The sequence below is a fragment of the Pelodiscus sinensis genome, chromosome 1, assembly GCF_052426305.1.
Source record: "Pelodiscus sinensis isolate ZL-2025 chromosome 1, ASM5242630v1, whole genome shotgun sequence".
NCBI lineage: Eukaryota > Metazoa > Chordata > Testudines > Trionychidae > Pelodiscus > Pelodiscus sinensis.
The window spans coordinates 155742014-155756819 of NC_143052.1; the positions used below are offsets into that span (position 1 = coordinate 155742014).

General features: G+C 38.8%; 1 protein-coding gene across 2 annotated transcripts in view; it reads left to right on the plus strand.

The window, feature by feature from the left end:
* Positions 1 to 14806, plus strand: part of TBC1D23 (TBC1 domain family member 23) — a 47268-nt gene that overhangs the window by 17395 nt on the left and 15067 nt on the right. For both annotated transcript variants that reach the window (XM_075914153.2, XM_075914230.2), the window contains exons 5-11: positions 628 to 751; positions 4781 to 4905; positions 5011 to 5057; positions 6118 to 6221; positions 6891 to 7013; positions 9229 to 9321; positions 13205 to 13375. In XM_075914153.2, the coding sequence (XP_075770268.1) occupies positions 628 to 751; positions 4781 to 4905; positions 5011 to 5057; positions 6118 to 6221; positions 6891 to 7013; positions 9229 to 9321; positions 13205 to 13375 (787 nt within the window). The remainder of the gene's footprint in view (positions 1 to 627; positions 752 to 4780; positions 4906 to 5010; positions 5058 to 6117; positions 6222 to 6890; positions 7014 to 9228; positions 9322 to 13204; positions 13376 to 14806) is intronic.

Genomic DNA, 14806 nt, shown 5'->3' on the forward strand with positions numbered 1-14806 from the left:
TTATTAAACTTCAACCTGTTTACCTCAGGCCATTTCTCCAGTTTATCCAGATCATTTTGAATTATGACCTTATCTTCCAAAGCACTTGCAACCCCTCCTAGCTTTGTATCATCTGCAAACTTAATAAGCATAATTTCTATGCCAATATCTAAATTGTTAATGAAGATATTGAACAGAACCAGTGCCAAAACAGTCCCCTGGGGAACCCTACTTGTTATGCCCTTCCAGCAGGATTGTGAACCGTTAATAGCTACTCTCTGACAACAGTTATCCAGCCAGTTATGTACCCACCTTATAGTAGCCCCATCTAAGTTGTACTTGCCTAGTTTATTGATAAGAATATCATACGAGAGACCATATCAAATGCCTTACTAAAGTCTAGGTATACCACGTCCACCACTTCTCCCTTATCCACAAGACTCGTTATCCTATCAGAGAAAGCTATCAGATTGGTTTGACATGTATTTGTTAATTCTCCCCACTATCTTATCTGAGTAAAGGATGACATGTTTCCTCTTAACACACTTGCAGTTCTATTTTCTTTTTAGCTGAGACTTGTCAATATAAGCTGACTCGATTATTAAGATTTTTTTTTTCATAAACACTGTCATCCTGCTTGCTTTCTAGGGATTGTTTCCTGAAGGGGAGACCATTTCACCTATTTAGGCTTCTCCTCCAGTACCATGAGCCTGAACTCTGCTCCTTTCTAGACACAAAGAAGATGACACCAGACTCATATGCACTCAACTGGGTAATAAAGTGAAAGTAGGGAAACATAATGAAAAATAAATTTCTGTAGAAACTTTTAATTATATACTGCCAAGCTATGTAATAGTGATACAAAGAAATTTGGAGGTTTTACTTTTTTAATCCCTTCAAAAGTATTTTGAAGTAGAGGAAGAACACAAAGATGTATGTTTTTTAGGATGTCACTTTTATAGCCTCCAGCCTTTCCATTCCAAATAGAAGGTGAGATCTTGTGAACATTAGATTCTTACTGTCGATATAAAACCTAAGCTATTGATACTATGGATTGGAAGTGCTGCTTAATATGTATGCGTAGCAATTTCATGAATCAACTGCAACTTCCAAGAAGTAATTAAACAGCACACTTCCACACATATTCAGTTGTTTTGCATATCGACATCAGTTCAGAGATTATGGATTACAATAGGGCTGGTCAGTTTACAAATTCAAGTTACTTGTATGTTTTAAATTCCTCCCTCATAGCCCATTGGGGTTCTACATGTGGCCTCCACTGTTGCCCATGCACAGTCATCCGATTCTGCTGGTCATCCTCATAGGGTTTTTTTTTTCTTACTAGTAATACTAAAATGACATGCATGTAAAACAAGGGCACATAAAGTGAGATGCGTGCTGATTGCATATAGCATTGACTGAGAGAGCTCCTTTTCCTCAGCATCTAATCAAAGCACAACTACAATTCAGTTGGCATACCCTGTAAATTTTAGGTGCACAAGTGCAGTTAGCAAAACTACCACATCCCAAGAGGCCGTCTTGATTATGAAAGTCTTGCAGCCCTCTAAGATGGAGGGCTACTCGTGGTCCACCCACTATCCTAGGTTGCTCATTGCTAGGTTAGATCAAGCAGGGAAGATGAAGTGTACGCTAGGCCTAATACCCAAATAATTTTTTACAGTAGCCCAAGACTTTGCATCACTGTCTCTTAAAGAATTGGCTTTTCACAGACACACACACACCTTTAATTTAATGTGGTCTGGCACTTGTTTTATAGTCACACATCATATTGATGTCAGTGTGAGTGTATATGAAAAGACTGCAAGATCAAACTCAAATCTGATAACTACTGTTATGTAGTGTAGGAAATCCACAACTTTGTTTGAGACAATTTTCATAAATTATATTTTGCAGGATGAGTCTCTAAAATGCATATGTATTAGAGACACTGGTGGTAAAGCTGTTAAAGATCCTAGTAGTCAGGATGTCTTTTGTATCCTTGGGCTCTACCAAGTTTTTCAAAGGCTCTTCACTTTGCTTCAAGTTAAAGGGATAAGAAGCCAGAAAACTGGGTATAAAATAGCATCTTTTTAATTGGTGCTTTTTGTGCTGCCACCAACTTAATACTAAACTGCAGCAGGTAAAATCTAATATTAATATACACTAGGAATCTAAAATCCTGATTAATCAGTTAACTGGTTAAACATTAGGTTTGCCTAACATTTCACCAGTTAACTAACTAAAGCAGGATCCTGGGCTGGGGACTACTCCAGCCCAAGGGGGTCATCCCCTCAGCCTCAGGCTGGGACTGCTGCCATCTGGATCATCCCATCTGCAGTGGGCCCCAGCTCTTCAAAAACAGAGGTTGCTCAGCCAGAGCAGTCCCAGCCTGTGGGTTGCCCACGCTCCCCACGGACAGAGGTTGCTCTGGACATGGAAGCAGCCCCTGCCTGTGAGGTTCCTGGTCCTTCCGGGGACAGAGGCTGCTTAAAACAAAAGCAGCACCTGTCCGTAGCAGGGCCCTTGCCTGTGGCAGCTGCTCTCAAGGTAGCTTTTAAAAGCAGATGAAGTGCTATTGTAAACCATGAGAGTAACAATCCCATCTGGGATACAGTAAGGCTCAGCAAGCCACTAAATCAGCCAAGTACTATGCCTTTTTCAGTTAAATGTCATTACAGGTGTTGTCTGGCATGACAGCAAATTCACAGCTTGTTTTCTTTCATTCACGTTCTATGTAGTGGAAAGGATGCATTTTTTACAGTATATGTGCCCAAAGATTAACTTTTTATGATGATAATAAAACACTCTATTCCTGGTAGATAGATAGATAGTAACTCAACTGTCAGCCTAATGATTTAAAGCTTAAGTGTGTCTAACTGTCACAATAATGTGTGACTTCTTTAACTTAAAAGTCTGTCTCAGCTGAAAAAAGTGGTCATGTAAAAATGGGACCACTTTAATAATAAGTGTACACTATTTCACAATATGTATTCAAAGTCACGTCTGCTTGCTTTACTCACTTGAATAAATACTGTTACTACTTTTTGTTAATTTTAGCCCTGCCGAGCAAATAAAACAATAGGGAACGAATTCTGTTATAGCTTATGCTTCATCAGAATAATTCAGTTAAATTTTAAAACATGTATTGCTGAAGGTACATGAAGCATAAATAAGTCCAGCTTAACTTTCAGATCCTGAGTTTGCGGGCCTGACAGTTAAAAATAAAACAAAACAAAAAACTTCAGCTGTGAAGTGAGCATATATGAGAAGACATGCAGTCTGGATCCATGCTGTGCCACTTTTTCAGGAGTATTGCAGTGGCACCTTAGAGACTAACAACTTTATTATGGCATAAGCTTTCATGTATTTCATCGGATGCATGAAATGAAAGAAAAAGATCAGAAGGCTGTGGATAAGAAGGTGAGAATACCTAACATGGAAAATTACTTATTGTAATGAGCCACTCACAATTTCTGTTCAGACACCACCATTTTGATGGTGTCAAATTTGCCATTCTTGATGTCTGATTTGTAGTTCACCTGAGCATCTACTAACATGATATATGCCAGCAATGCCCCTCTGCCATGTACACTGGACAAACCAGACTGTCTCTAAACAACAGAATAAATGGACACAAATCAGACATCAAGAGTGGAAACACAATCAGTGGGAGAACATTTTAACTTCCTTGGACACACAATTACAGACTTAAAAGTTGCCATCCTCAGGCAAAAAAACCTTCAAAAACAGGCTGCAATGTTAAATTGCTGAGCTAAAATACATATGCGTATGTATTCCACCAGTTCATTGGAAAAAAATCAGAAAAGGGCAGCTAAAATTGTTAGGGGATTTGGAACAGCTGCCAGATGAGGAGAGATGAAAAAGATTGGGACTTTTCAGCTTAGAAAAGAGGACACTCCTAAAGGGGAATTTTATGTGATGTATAAAATCATGAGTGGTGTGGAGAAAGTAAATAAGGAAAAGTTATTTACTTGTTCCTGTAACACAAAACTAGGGGTCACCAAATGAAATTAATAGGTACCAGGTCTAAAACAAACAAAAGGAAGTATTTCTTCATGCAATGCACAGTCAACCTGTGGAACTCCTTGCCAGAGGATGTTGTAAAGACCAGAATTTTAACAGGGTTCCAAAAAGAACTAGATACATTCATGGAAGATAGGAACATCAATGGCTATTAGCCAGGATGGCTAGGAATGGTGTCCCTAGCCTCTGTTTGTCAGAAGCTGGGAATGGGTGACAGGGGAGGGATCACTTAATGATTACCTGTTCTGTTCGGAGGACAGGATACCGGGCTAGATGGACCTTTGGCCTGACTCGGTATGATTGTTTTTATGCTCAAATGGGTTTGAATAAGAAATGGGAATGGCGCTCTTATTACAATAAGTACTGGTAATTTTCCACTTTAGATATTTTCAACTTCTTATCCACATCCATCCTGATTTGAATTAGTTCTGATGTAACACTCCCATTCTCTGTATCCCTTCTATCTGTTTCTATTTCTTTCCCTTCATGCAACTGACAAAATTAGTTGCAACTCACAAAAGCTTATGCCATAAGGTACCACTAGACACATTGATTTTGCTGAAACAGATTAACATGGCTACCTCTGAAACTTTTTCAGAAGTCCTTGTCAAGGGTAGAATTATCCATTAATGCATAGTTTCACGTGTCTTGAATGTTTTTCTTTTAGCTAGCTTGTCTATCTGTTAGCAGTATTGTAATCCTGCTACAGTTGTTCCTTACTCTTCTCTTTCTCTCTGGCTATTCCCCAACTTTTCAGCTTGGAAGCCTCTTTTCATATTACTGCTCACCAGAAGTCACTCAGGCAATATGGGATGGATACCTACAACAAGCAGATCCATTTTTTATTTATTTCTTAATGTTAATCATCCTTGTCAATGCAAAGTGAGTACATAGTTAATAATGTGAATGTGTTGGTTACACAGTTTTGTCCATAATTGGTGTTTATTTTACTGACTTATTTCATACTTGTGTTTCTACTGTTTTCAGAGATGTTATTTTAGCACAAGAATCAGACAGCAGAGAAGAAATGATAAGTATGTATTGCTCTTGTAATGCTGCTACTAAAATAATCTTCCCCATTTGCCAGTCTGACTCACTCCTGCAGCTAATCCCTTTTCTAGCTATTTCTCTTCATAATGTTCCTGTTTGGCTCCTTCAAATATCTGCGTTGCAACATTGTTTTTTGCCCATATTCCGCTTTCATTTCTCCATCTCCGTTTTTGCATCCTACATGTTCTTTTTGTGCATTTCTCTTTTCTTCTCCCATACTTAGCAGCATGCCTTTCTTCATGTGCTTGAAACAACCACTCTCTATTTATTCTCCAGTCCCCTTACCAGTCTTTCTCTTTAGTCTTTTATGCACCCAGTTTTGTGTGGTGTTCTTTCTCATGTATATTGATGTATATGAATTAAACTGTAGGATCCTTAGGTAGGGATCTCATCCTCCATTATTCGTAATGTTGTGACCTTTTTTTATAAATCAAGTAATGCACAATAAAGTTGCTTGGGTTTTTTGCCACCTTGGCATACAGTGGTGATTTGCAGCCTTTCAGGATGGTGGCCAGATAAGCATCCAATAACTACTCAGAGTTTTCAATGCTTTCCCTAAATCTTCCTGAGCTTCCTCTTTACTAGCTAAAGTATTGGTTACAGATTAAACTTTAAATATAGACACAAATGTACTAAACATGAGCAATCCTGAGTTGAAGCTCAAACACTAGCAAATAATATGCTTGTGAGTGGTGTGTTTCTGAGGTTCAGAAACATTTAAGAGGATAACAGTTACTTTCTGAATTTTTCTGGTTCCATCAGTCTGTAACTAATGAGATTTGACTAGCAGTCTCATCCCATCATTCATCAATACAGGCAGCTTAAGAAGCTACTTCTGTATTAACAAAAGTACTGGTAAATACCACCATGTAGCTTTCAAAACTACTATGTTCATGAATGAAAAGATAAATTAACATGCAGATTAGTTGACACACATTCTTTACTAGAGCACAAAACAAGTAAGTTATATTTTTAGTGTTTGAAAAGACTATCTGCCATGTTTTGTGTATTATTTAATTAATGTATGTATGTTGCATGTTACAGGATCCTTAGAAACTTCCCCTGCTAGTTTGGATATAGAAGATATAGAGGACCTTTTCTCGTTGGCACAATACTATTGTAGTAAAACTCCAGCTTCTTTCAGAAAGGTAATAGCCACGCAGTTGTGGAAATTACTGTATAATTCAGTGATTTTTATGAACACTGAATAACTCAGGCCAAACAGAAAAAGTAATTCCTGCAGGGACCGGTTAGCAATCTTGAATGTAATTTTGATAATGTGAGCAGGAAAAGCTATTGAGATGAAGTCTAAAGAGGGATATAGGGGATAGTCCTGCATTTCCAACTGTCACAAGTTTGGCTTCAGAATGACTGATAACTTGCAACTGGTACTTATTGCTTTTGACTTGCTGCTTGTGTTTTCTTCTGAGTGTAGTATTTAAATGTTTTGGGGTAGACAAGAAATGGGGATTGTCTATCCCAAAACATCATCTTAACACACACATCTGTTTGCTGAGATGAGGAAAAAAATTATATCCTGTTGACACAATAATAGTGATATAGGGTTGTTGAAATTTTATTTTCACAAACTTAATATAAAGGAAGTCTGGCTGTGTTAAAGGTTTTCAGAAGTTTTCTGGTGGAGAAACTCATCTGACCAAGATATGGTTTACTTTTAATTTTAACTTGTCTATAAGGTCCAGTGTACATACGATAGTAATATTGTAGAAATAACAATCTTAGATTGGAGTCTAATTTTTAAAAAAGTATAGTAGCTGCAATTAACGTTCAAGGTATTTTGTCTCTCACTGTAATAGAACAACCACAGTCTCTTTGGCAGCAGCTTGTTGGGACTCAAGGATGACGACACAGACTTGAGTCAAGCTCTTTGTCTAGCAATTTCAGTATCAGAGATTCTTCAAGCAAATCAGCAACAAGGGGTCAGTAATTAGCTGTACTACACAACAGTTTTCTAAAAGGGGAGGAGAAATCTTTCATTTCTTCCTCCTAGCTGTATATTTTCCAGGAGTTGTATATACGAGTTACTGTTTGCTGATTTAGAAATAATTCCATCCCCTTGTAAGTGATCTCCTGGCCCTGTGCAGACCTGCCATGAGGGCAATGATTTTATTCCAAAAGAAAAAAAATCAGGCTTTTTATGGGAGATGAGTTTTAGTATAATGTTCACGTAGTTTGATTTCCTGAAATACGGATGAGGGGGGTTAAAAAAAAATTAAAACGCACATACACAATTTCTGTGACAGATCAACTTTTTACCTGTGACTGAAGTTCTGCTACAAGAGAATTCTACCTTTGTGTTAAGAAATGTTACTTTGTACTAATGATCGAAGTATTTCTGTAATAGCTTGTAAGACAAATATACTAGCATACATAGTCTTTACTCTTGAGCTGTGTCTACATTGGCATCCCTTTCCGGAAAAGGGATGCTAATGAGACACTTCGGAATTGCAAATCCGTGGGGGATTTAAATATCCCCCGCGGCATTTGCATGGCTGCCGCTTTTTTCCGGCTCGGGGTTTTTGCCGGAGAAAAGCGCCAGTGTAGACGCGATTCTCCAGAAAATAAGCCCTTTTCTGGAAGATCCCTTATTCCTACTTGAAAGTCCCTTGAAAAGTAGGAATAAGGGATCTTCCGGAAAAGGGCTTATTTTCCGGAGAATCGCGTCTACACTGGCGCTTTTCTCCGGCAAAAACCCCGATCTGGAAAAAAGCGGCAGCCATGTAAATGGAAATGCCGCGGGGGATATTTAAATCCCCCGCGGATTTGCAATTCCGAAGTGTCTCATTAGCATCCCTTTTCCGGAAAGGGATGCCAATGTAGACACAGCCTTGGTATTTTAGTATACTACTCCGAGAATGCTTTCGTTTGATGTAAGCCCAATGTTTTGTCTTTTAAAAAGGCAGGTACCTTTCTAAAACAGCTTTCTGACCTCAGTTCAACAAATCATTGAATGTATGCTTATGTCTACCCTTCGAGGCTACATCTACACTGGCCAGTCTTGTGCAAGAACATATGCAAATGAGCTGCCATTTTTGTGCAAGGGGTTTTTGTGCAAGAAGGAGCAGTCTACACTGCTCCTTCTTGGGCAAAAACCCCCCCATGTGCAAGAGTCGTTCTGCTGCTTATTTTCAGGCAGAATGGTTCTTGCGCAAGAGGGGGGTTTTGTGCAATAAGGAGTAGTGTAAACTATTCCTTCTTGTGCAAAAGCCCCTTGTGCAAAAATGGTGGGTCATTAAGTATGCAAATGATGTGTGGCGATATTCATTGCCGCCACTCATTTGCATATGTTCTTGTGCAAGACTGGCCAGTGTAGATGTAGCCTTAGAGTTAAGCACTTAAGCACGTGCTTAGCTTTAATGTTGTGGTGTTTGCCCTTTTGTAGTGGTGTGTGCTGTTAAATAGAACTGCATTTGTCCTATGGATGTAAGGGAGTAGTTGAGTAGACTACTCGCTTGTTCCCTCCCCCTCCACCCCCCCACTTGGTGCCTCTGTCAGAGGCAGTAAGTGGGAGGGAGCACGAGCCAGTGCTGCGGGAAGCCAGCTTAAAAGCTGTGGTGTGATGCAGGGGTATAAGGGAGGCAGAGCCACAGCAGTCCTGGAGGTGGCATGACCTTAGGATTACTTAGTCCTAGCTTGCACTGGCCCCAGAAGCTACTCCTGCTGCAGCTCTGCAATTTAAATGTAGTAGGAGCTGGGTTGCCTGCATGCAACTCCTACTACATTTAAACTTCAGAGTTGCAGCAGGGGTAGCAAGCACCCTCCATCGATCAATCAAGTAGAGTAGACAATGGAAATTGCATCAACTATTTGATTAGCTAATTAATCACAACTTAACATCCCTAGCTTCTTCCTGGTGATTCCATTGTGTATATAACATTTGGTAACCTTTGGAAATGAAAACTGCTCTGTTAATGTAAGATCTCTTTTATTGCTATTCTACTCTAGCCGATGCTCCCACACTGAACATAGTTTTCCGTTAACTAGTACGTTACATCAGGAGACCCTTCTCTGTAGCATAGGAGTTCTTAATAAATGATGATTGCTTCACAAATCCATTGGGATGGTGTAACTTTGCTGGTAATTATTTAAACTTTAAATTTGTAAATTGCAACAGGTAAACTGTTTTTCTTTCAGGAAGCAGTAAGGTTCTTTGTAGTGGATTGTCGTCCTGCAGAGCAATACAATGCTGGGCATTTATCAACAGCATTTCACCTAGACTCGGACTTGGTTAGTATGCTTTTTGTTTTGGATAAAAGTTTTCCTTTAACTTCCTTAGTTAAAACAGAGAGAGAGAGAGAGAGAACTGTCTGGTTCCACAAACCACTGTTTCTCAAATTCTAGTCAATGGGCACTTGATGCTGATCTTCGATTCGTATTCCTATGTTTCAGAAGTGAACTTTTTCTAAAAGTCCTGTCATTGGATACATGCTCAAGGTTTTTTTTTTTTTTTTTTAAGTCTCCACCCATTTTTCCATAGATATTGTCCCTTGAAATGTTATATTGGCAAATAGTATTCCTTAAAACTTAGTGTATGTTTTATCTAAAATTAAACGTGTATTTACATTGAGTGCGCTGCTAGTAGCAGTAATCTTGCAGATGCATCGAATCCTTTAACACCAGAATATGAGGTGTAGACCATCCTGACACGTGATCCCAGGAGAAAGCCAACACAAGCAAAATTCTGCTTGATTCTTGGATGAGGAAACTCCAAAGCAAATGCAGGGTGCTAGGGTGGTGGCAATAATTTGTATGTGGTACTAATTTTTCAGTCAGTACTAGAGCATGATCACAGTGTTTTTAGGGGGTACTGTGCTGCTGGGAGATACCGCTGAGTTTGTCCCTTAGTCATTAAAGTTTTGATTACACTATGAGAGAAGGTATTTAGCCAGGGGGTTGGGATTTCAATCTGAGATCCTGTTAACTTATGCCTCTGAAATTTCTGTACAAGTAAATCCTTATATATTTCTTCTCGAATTTGTCTGTCATTTCAGTGGTCTTAAACTGACCTGTAGCTCAGTTGTTTTGCCTCAAAGGTGACTACTTTTTGTTGCTCTGTGCAATAAATATGATATATATATCTCTTATTCACTTCACAGAGAAACAAAGTGTGTGTAGGCATCATAAAATGTTCTTTGATCATCTTTTATCATAAACCAGTCTAATCACAAATGTGGGTGACTGGACAACAAAATTGTAGATGAAATTGGGTGTTGTAGTGCAAAATTATGTGCATTGGCCAACAATCCCACCTATACGTACAAAATGATGGGATCCAAATTAGTTATTATCCGTAAAGAAAGATATTTTAAGTCATGGATAGGTCTCTGAAAACACCCACTCAGTATGCAGCAAGAGAGGGAAAAAAAAAGGTAGGAACCAGTAGGAACAAGATATATAATAAAAGAGGAAAATACCATTATGCTGCTATATGTATCTATTGTATACCCACCGAATACTATGTGTAGTTCTGATCACCCTATCTCAAAAAGGTAGGGCTATCAAGCAATTAAAAATTTAATTGCGCTATTAAAAGTTTAATTGCACGATTAATTGCACGTGCCTCCCCTTTGAAACGCTGCCATGGTGTTTCAACAGGGCAGTGCTGCATGCAGCCCAGGATCAGCTGGAGTCTCCAGCTGACCCTGGGCTCCATGCAGCACTCCCCCTTGGAAACGCTGTGGCGGCATTTCCAAGGGGCAGCGCATTAGGAGCCTGGGCTCAGCTGGGGACTTCAGCTGCACCCCAGCTCCACAATTGCAAAGCCCCTTTGAAGTGCCGCTCTAGCGCTTCAAAGGGGCTTTGCAACAGTAGAGCTGGGGATTAGCTGTGGACTCCAGCTGACCCTCAGCTCTGCTTGCGCTGCCCCTTTGAAGTGCTGGAGTGGCACTTCAAAAGGCAGCGCAGCATTAATACCTGCGATTAACGCATTAAAAAATTAAGGTATTAATCACAGGCATTAACGCAGGTCAATTGACAGCCTTACAAAAAATATAAATTAGAATTGAAAAAATACAGAGATGGGCAATAAAAATGATGAGGTATATGGAACAGCTTCCATACAAGGAGAGATTAAAAAGCCAGGGCAAGTTCTCCTTAGAAAAGATGACTGAGTGGGGATATGATAGCAGTTTATACAATTATTACTGGTGTGGAAAAAGTAAATAGGGAAGTGTTTACCCCTTCACATATCACAAGAATCAATTACCCAATGAAATTAATAGGCAGCAGGTTTAAAATGAACATAAGGAAATATTTCTTCCCTCAATGCAAGGTCTACCCATGGAAATTATTGGGATGTTTTGAAGGCCAAAATTATAACTGGGTTCAAAAAAGAATTGGACCTATCTTCCATGAATTTATCTATCTGTGGCTATTAGCCAAAAGGATCAGGGATGCAATCACGTATTCAAAGTGTTCTTAAACCCCTGACTGCCAGAAGCTGGAACTGGATGGCAGGAGTTTGATCACATAATAATTGCTCTGTTCTGTTCATTCCCTCTGAAGCATCTGGCCCTAGCCACTATAGGAAGACAGGATACTAAATGATTAAATGGGGCCATTATTCTGACCCCCATATAGCGATTCTTATGTTGTGAGAGAAGTTTTAATGCCCTTCATTTACATCACTCGTTTTCGTGTTTCTGTAATATTGCTGAATCATCAGAAAATGATTACATACTGAATATTTAAATACAATTGTCTTTACAGTTAAGTTATTTTTGCAACTTAACCAATATTAGTACTGGGGGAATTCTGCAATTGTTGTATTTGGAACAATAGTGTAATTGCAGAATTCCTCCATGACTGCAACATTTATACAAACTGAGATTAATTGAAGTAGTTGACTGACTATAATTGCCCGTACTTGAATAAATAAGAAAAGCTGTCCTATAACCATTGAAAATGCACTCAATTCATAAAAATGACCTGTTACTGTTTCAATTCTGTGTGTGATTGGTACACTGTGGAGGATTTACTATAAGAAGCAGTATAATAGCAGTATGTTCACACAATTGTCAATTGAGAATAACAGCTGTTGAAGTAATTTTAATGAGTTTTATTCATGTGTACCAAGTGCAATACTTTCACAGGAGCAGCAAGCATTTGACTTCATGTAACTTATATATGGCTTTAATGATTGGAAGTAGTGTGTTTTCACCCGTAATTGATAATTACAGCATTTGTCTATAAGAAGATCCTCGTTCTAATTTGGGCTGAATGATTAACTTGCAGTGTCACCTTGGGCAAGCTGTTAGATCTATATGCCTCATTACTCAGCCCAGCTAGAAAGCAGAATAAAAACAAATATTTTTAAACCTGTTGGGCAAGCTGAATGTTCCTGGTGGACTTAATTAAGTCTCCTTTCTTAAGCCTCAGCCCCTTTTGAGGAAAAACAAGTGTTTCACTGAGTTTTGGAAGTCCACTTTTCTTTCCCTTTCCTCCCTTTTTAACAGGTTGCTCGTGTTCTTATCAATAGTTGAGAGGCTAACACAGTTTTAGCTTTTGAACTGTACTGAGAACCCTTTCATCCATCTGGGTATGTTAAACCTGTCAGTTTTGTTTCAGGAGCTCAGAGTTATAAGGCATTACACAACTAGCTCTTCCCTACATTTCTGATCACCTCTTGTCACATCTCCCTCACCCCTCTATGCTCTTGCAAGCAGAATTCAGGTACCAATATCAAAGCAGCTTGGAAATGCCTAAATAGAGGCCGACTTCAATGTCCCATTTGTGTCCTTCTCAAGCTTTTATTTTTTGTTTCATTTTATACATCCTCCCACAGACATGAAGAATCCTCTTGATTCCAACTTGCTACCTTACCTCCTTTTCATTTGAGTCTTCGTATTCCTACTGTGTGAACAAGAATTAAGCTAATACAAATAAAGACTATTCCTTCTGAGAGTTTTTTTCTCAGAAATTATTCTATCTTTGTTATAATATGATCTCTGTGACAGACTGTCTTTAATTTGTGCCTTGTAGAGTGCTGAGCACACACTGGTTAGCAAATGACAAATAAATGTGAAAGCCCTGATGCCTTATTTTATTTTATTTTATTTGCTCTGGTAAGATGGATGCAAAATAGTTAACATTCTGTTGTTTTATTCCATAGATGCTCCAGAACCCATCAGAGTTTGCACAGTCTGTAAAATCCTTGTTAGAAGCACAGAAGCAATCCATTGAGTCTGGCTCCGTAGCTGGTGGGGAGCATCTCTGCTTTATGGGGAGTGGCAGGGAAGAAGAGGACATGTATATGAACATGGTGTTGGCGCACTTTTTGCAGGTACAGTAGGGATATTGGAATTATTATTTGAATAACTAAAGAAGTGTGTTCTTTCATTCATTATCAGTAAAAAGGGACAAAATAGACTTTACACATTAACAACACATGGTTTTGAGTTGTCATTTAATGACAGTCAAAATTATTTCACTTCAATCCAGATCTTGCTTACCTTCAAACAAACTCAGGGTAGAGGACTTTGGCATCAGGAAAAATCTGCAAGGATGCATTTGCCCAGTTCTCTCCATATTATTCTGTGGGGAGCTAAGATTCATTTTTGCCCTTCCCTCATGCTCTTTATTTTCCCCTGGGAAGATGCAGGGATCAGGCTTTCAGATACCTGGGCTGCATCAAAGAGCTAGGGATATAGATACAGAAGTGTTATGCCTCCACCCACTCACTTAGACTTCCAGGATCACTAGCTTAAATGGAACCACATTGTCAGAGTCCCTTATCTACAGCCTGCTTCTAGGCGCCTATAAGGATTAGTCTCATCTCAAGGAGCTCTGGAGGATAGTTCAATGCAGTCTGAAGCTACAGTCTCTTACATGAGCATTCCCATAGAAATCCTCCAAATATATGGCCACCAGTTCTATGATATCACAGTTACCATGGAGCAAGTCTGCAGAGATTCAGATAAGTGCTGTGGGTTTTTATACAATGACATGGTTTGGAATAGCAATTAAGAAATGTAATTCTGTATTGCAACAATGCTGCAGAATGGCTCTTACTGTACCTTCTCCAATTCTCTGTAAAAGCTGTCCATCACAAGATTCACTATGATCATTTATGTTTCATTACATCCTAGCTAAAATTATTGCAATTAACTCAGAGTTAAGTTTCTTTATAATTGTAAACAACATTTGTAATGCCGACTTTTTGCAGTCTTCCCATGAATTCATTCCAAAGTGTTGCTGACGGCATCTTCAGAAATTTAATTCCAAGAGAAATGAAATATTGTCTCCAAAATTATTACAACTTAGCACATATTGATTTTAATTTATTTTGGTGTCTTCAAGGAGTGTCAGATGGAAGACTTTTCCATTATTCTGTTCACTTTGACCATTTTTACTTCCCTTTATACCAGCTCTGCTTTTTGGATTTTTCCTCCACCTCATCCCCCATTGTTGGTGAGTGTGGCTGACTTTTCTGGGCATTCTTTTTTTAATGTAGTTATCAAGTGATTTAGGGCCTTGAAGATGGAATTTACACAAACTGGAATCTAATAAGTATTTTAAAACAAGCTTTTTAAAGCTATGCCTTAGTTAAAAATAAAATAATGTTGGCCTTTATGGAGTCACTTATCCACTTTGGTCATTGTGAAACTATAGATGGTGCATACTGGGGCATTACAGTGAAGAAGAAAGAACTGACTGCAGCTTTGTGATGTGAAGGAAAGTCAAAAAGCAAGCAACAAAAATATTTATCACCTAC